We start from the raw sequence: 5148 nt of genomic DNA, 5'->3' as shown, positions 1-5148 counted from the left end.
GGCTTTTCTGGCCTGATAAGCTCCTGACTGCTTCAGGAGGAGACTTGTTTGCCAGTTTGCTGCTAGACAGGTGCTGTGGATAAATGAAAAATATTTGCACAGCAAAAAAGACAGCACCTTTTTTTTTTTTTTTTGGTTTTTGTTCAATTTCCTGCTACACTTCTGAAAAGCTGCGCTCACTTCTCCATCTGTCTCAAACTAAAGGAATGAGGGAGGGCGCTGGGGTGACAGCGTCCTCTAGAACCTACATGGGGAGCTTCAACAGCAACGGGACAGAAGTGATGCTTGTGGACACTGACCTCTCCCTGGTGAAGACTGGACCACCAGCCTTTGAAAAGAACATGTAAATACTGTATCATAAGATGTCTGTTTTCATGTGGAACACACACATGATTTTTTGGTAAGTTTTTCCCCTTGTGTTTGTACGTGGGAAAGTTACAATCTGCATTCTGTATTTATTGTGTGGTCTTATATCTAACAGGTGGAGCAAATTCATTTTGCAAAGTTTAAAAAAAAAAAAAAAACAACCAAAAAAACCACAAACAAACATACAAAAACAGCCCCCCCAAAAAGCAGCCTTCCTCCTTTACGACACAGCTGCAAGTAGCTGGACAACTTCAGCCAGTCTTTGTAACGGGATTTTGCTGAAATGAAAAGGAAGTAGCAGTTGGGCCATCTTTAAAGCCATTCCCTTTAAGATCACTTTCAGAATAAAGATATTCTTACTTCCGCTCTCTCTAGAAATAAAGATGAGTTAGTCTGAATCTGCTTCATCTTCAGATTCATCTGCTTCAAACCCCATTTCATAGCACTGGGACAGAGTTCTTAGCTCCTCTAAGGCCTCCTGGAAGTCATCCTGTTCAACTCCGGCGGAGAAGAAGCTGGCCCAGCGCCGCGTGTTCAGCTTCTGTACATCCTTGTACAAACCGTAGAGGAGCGTGTGCAGAAGTGGCGATGACTGCAGAGCTGCCAGAACAGGCACGCTTTCAACAGCTGCAGGGAAAAACATCTTTATTTAAATATTTTGTTTCCCTACCCTATTCTGCTTGACTTCAATGTAGCAGAGGAGTTGCTTAACACATAATTTTTGCCCTACAACCACTCAGAAGCATTTTGGTTTTTTAAAGTGATTCCCTCGTTTCCTTTGATTCCCAGTAGGGTCTACCCTACTGCCCCCACATAGAATGGTTTGGGTTGGAAGGGACCTTAAAGTCCCACCCCCTGCCCGGGGCAGGGCCACCTCCCCCCAGCCCAGGTTGCCCCAAGCCCCGTCCAACCTGGCCTTGAACACCTCCAGGGATGGGGCAGCCACAGCTTCTCGGGGCAACCTGCCCCAGGGGATCACCACCCGCACAGCCAACAATTTCTTCCCCAGATCTCACCTCAATCTCCCCTCTGTCAGTGTCAAAGCGTTCCCCCTCATCCCATGGCTCCCCTCCCCGATCCAGAGTCCCTCCCCAGCTCTCCTGGAGCCCCTTTACTCTCCCAGCCTGTCCTCCCAGCAGAGGGGCTCCAGCCCTCCCAGCATCTCCGGGGCCTCCTCTGGCCCCGCTCCACCAGGTCCATGTCTCTCCTGTGCTGAGGCCCCCGAGCTGGAGGCAGCACTGCAGGGGGGTCTCCCCAGAGCAGAGCAGAGCGCAGCAGAGGGGCACAATCCCCCCTCGCCCTGCTGGCCACGCTGCTGGGATGCAGCCCGGGATGCCGGGGGCTCGCTGGGCTGCCGGCGCACGTTGCTGACTGATGTTGAGCTTCTCATCCCCCAACACCCCCAAGTCCCTCTCCTTGGGGCCGCTCTCAATCTGTTCTCTGCCCAGTCTGGATTTGTGCTCGGGCCTTCCACAGGATTTCTTTCTGCTGCCAAGACAGTTTAAGGGGCACTTGTTACCTGTTGAGGAGTAACGGGGAGGTTTGTCCAGGAGGAAGCCTTGTCTGGTCAGAAGAGGAGAAAAAAACTGGGGGTACGGAGGTAGAGTATGACACGGCTGCTCGAGCACGTGGGATGTGCTGTAAGGAAGAAGGTGAACAGAAGTTATCCAAAACTCACTCTACCTTCAGTTTCCAGTTACTGTTCCCTGATGTGAAAAAAAAAAAGAGACTGTTACCAACCTGAATGCCCCAGGAAAGAGAGTGTGTAAGTAACGCTGCAGAGTCTGCTCCGTGCTCTCGCAAGCGTGGAGGGGAGCGGTGGGCGGCTCTCCTGGACAGCTGCTGCAAAGAAAACAAATTTTTCCAGAGGACGACTGAAAACGTCAGTGCCTCGGCTGCTTTTTACCTCTTTTGCTATAAAGTTAGTAGCATTTAACTGGCTCAACCCCCAGACTTTCTTTTCCCCCTCCATTCAGCTGACCCCCCTAACAGAAGGACTGCGAAGGACTTTGGTAAGAAGCCGCTGCTGCTGAGAGCGCCGGTGCTCCCCGGGGAACGGTGCAGTTAAAACGCCGGTTACCTGACGTGACTTTCTTTGCGAATTCCTCGTAACACAACAGACTGAGCAAAACAGCAGCCGACCTTTCGCTCCCCGCACGGAGACAAAAGCTTCCAGGGCAGGGCCTGCGGGTAGGCACGTAAAGTATCGGGGAGCGAAGAGCCGCGCAGGGCGGGGAAGGGAAGAGAAGCCCACGCAGCCACCACCTAAAAGTCGGAGAGCGGGTGACAAGTCACAACCTCGAACGCGCTCCCCGTGTCCCGTTACGCGGCTGTCGGGACGTGAAGCAGAAGAGCATCGGCTGAGGAAGAGCCGGAAGGATGCGAGGCTGCGGTTCCCTCCGCCCTCACCTTTCTCCCGCCGAAGGTGAGTGTTTCAGCGAGGTGCATCATGGAGCCCTGAGAGGAGGAGAGGCGGTACGGCGCCGTAAGGGCATCCAGCGCTGCTGCCAAAATCGCGCTGCTGTGGTAGTTCAGTGATGCCTACGGAGGGAGACAAAGCGAAGAGTTACAGCGCAAGTTAAATTCATCTGTCCCTTAAATGCTTTTTGTATATTGAACTTCAGCAATGTCGTGGTTTGAGGCAAATCGTGCTGTTATAGAGGTTGTGTTTAACTGTTATTGCGGGTTTTGGCTAAGTTGTTTGCTAACAGATGATCTGTTGACGCTTTTTCTGTCAGCAGCTTCTCAGAGCTCAGGCAAGGCTGGATTTACAGACTCTGCCTGCGGAGAATAATGCAGTAAAGCATTTTTTTTTCAGTGCCGAAATTGAAGGTAATGCACCAACGGAGAAGACCGCGAGAAAGGAAATGCGTTAATATTTTTTTTTAAGTACGAAAAAACTACGGGAATGAAAAGTTGACAGTTAAGTCTCTGCTAACAGTGGAAAAAGCAGGGAAAAAAGTTATTTTCTCCTCAGCAGATCATCGTGAAAAAACATTGCTGAAAACGCACAGCTGCAGAAAACACTTTTAGAGAGTGTAAATCTGAGAAAGCTGAAAGCCCATCACGCAGGCGGTGACGGGGGGTGACGCACTCTACAGCACACACGTACGTCATAGTTTATATAGGGAAATGTAACGGGGGGCTGTGGCTTGAGTCCCAGAGCCCCACGGAGCGAGAGGGGGCAAAAGAGCGAACTGTGACTGGAGAGACGGGCAATTCCCAGGGCTGTGTTCATCACTCTGTAAACGTTCTTCTGGGAGTCCTGGGGGGAAAAAAACCCAACCATTAGAATGAGGTCTAATCCAGACTGGGCACGAACGCGTCCCCTCCTCTTGGCTTTCCCCATTGTTTACTCACTCCCCCGTTACTCGTGACCGGAGTCAAGCCCCAGGTCAGGATTCCTTTTCCTGAATACTCATCGCAGAGCAGTTCCGTCACTTTGGCACCAACTCCTGAGAATCCATTGTGTAGATCACAGAGGACCTGAAACCCCTGTGTAAAACAACGGCAGCATCTGAGACTCTGCTTAAACTTCACCAGGGAGTTTCTTCAAAGAAACAGGAGTTCGGAGTAAGCTCTCAAACCTGGAGATAATCACACTCTTCAACATAAAAGTGCAGCCGATCTTCCAGCTCCTCTATACAGCTGGGATCCTGCAGGAGACTTTCACCTTGTCCAAAGGCTTCCAGACACCCACAGTCTCTAAGATAAAAAAAGGGGGAGGGAGCTTATTCTATCCCCTCTTTATTCTTCCTTGGGAGCAAAACCAAGATCTTGTTCTGGAGAACACATTCTGAACCAAGCGTCAAGGCCGTACCCATCGTGCATGTACTGACGGATGACATAGACGCTCTTGGGGTGCAAGCGCACGCTGAGGTAATCGGACCAGGCCTGCACGCTGCCTCCGGAGAGAACTTCCTGGGAAACGGCGAGTCGCGAAGCAGCGGGAGATGCATCTGGAATGAGACAGATGTGAAGAGCGAAGAGCTTTTTCAACTCGGAACATCCCCTGGAATAAAGAACGCTACAACAGGTTTTTTATCTCCTCCAGTTTCTTAAACCTATTTGCTGCTCTTTGACCCATCTTTCTGTAAGCGAAGAAATCTTTATCCCGTAGTTCTCCCCTCATGCTCGTTCACTGACGAGTTGTCCGGCATCAGCCTGCTGCCACAGGGCTCGTTCTGCCTTTCTAGAACCCTCTGGTCCCAGCAAGCAGCCTGGAGAAGAGGAGGCTGAGGGGAGACCTTCTCGCTCCCGACGGCTCCCTGAAAGGAGGGGGTCGCGAGGGGGGGGTCGGTCTCTGCTCCCAAGGAACAGGCGATGGGACAAGAGGAAACGGCCTCAAGTTGCGCCAGGGGAGGTTTAGGATGGAGATGAGGAGAAAGTTCTCCACCAAAAGGGTTGTCCAGCACTGGAACAGGCTGCCCAGGGGTGGAGTCGCCATTTAACCACCCTGGAGGTGTTTAGAAGACGGGCAACCGCGGTGCTGAGGGACACGGGTTGGTGGTGGGTTGGGCGGCGCTGGGTGAACGGCTGGACTCGATGATCGTACAGGTCTTTTCCAACCTAGACGATTCTGTGATTCTAATTAAACCAACACCACCGCGACCGCACAAACTGCACAAAACACAACCGGTAAAGCCCAGAAAACGCCGACGCACCTCCAACCGCAGAACCGGAACTTCCCTTCCCATCCGAGGAAGCGTCTTCCTGAGGAAAAAAAGCCCGGGTACGGCCGTTACTCGACGCTTCGCCTCATCCTTCCCCGGACGGGCCGGT

At 51.8% G+C, this 5148-nt stretch overlaps 1 protein-coding gene across 1 annotated transcript; it reads right to left on the bottom strand.

Annotated features, from left to right (window-relative positions):
* Positions 1-754: 754 nt before the first annotated feature.
* On the bottom strand, positions 755-5128 carry MSTO1 (misato 1, mitochondrial distribution and morphology regulator). Its single transcript, XM_009893826.1, has 10 exons — positions 5112-5128; positions 4187-4378; positions 3954-4071; positions 3727-3861; positions 3479-3631; positions 2776-2907; positions 2447-2631; positions 2107-2208; positions 1886-2004; positions 755-993 (listed from the first exon to the last, which is right to left on the bottom strand). The coding sequence occupies exons 1-10, from the start codon at positions 5126-5128 to the stop codon at positions 755-757; spliced, it is 1392 nt and encodes a 463-aa protein (XP_009892128.1).
* Between the last annotated feature and the right edge of the window lie 20 nt (positions 5129-5148).

This window comes from Charadrius vociferus, unplaced genomic scaffold, assembly GCF_000708025.1.
Source record: "Charadrius vociferus isolate BGI_N301 unplaced genomic scaffold, ASM70802v2 scaffold900, whole genome shotgun sequence".
In the NCBI taxonomy this organism is placed as follows: Eukaryota; Metazoa; Chordata; class Aves; order Charadriiformes; family Charadriidae; genus Charadrius; species Charadrius vociferus.
The sequence above is the reverse complement of the archived record's forward strand: the minus strand, read 5'-3'. Positions and strand labels throughout refer to the sequence as shown.

Coding starts and splice junctions, on each gene's coding strand:
- MSTO1 (XM_009893826.1), bottom strand. Junction 4,072..4,186: donor CGTCAGTACATGCACGATGG/GTACGGCCTTGA, acceptor TTTTTATCTTAG/AGACTGTGGGTGTCTGGAAG. Junction 2,209..2,446: donor CGCAAAGAAAGTCACGTCAG/GTAACCGGCGTT, acceptor TTTTCTTTGCAG/CAGCTGTCCAGGAGAGCCGC.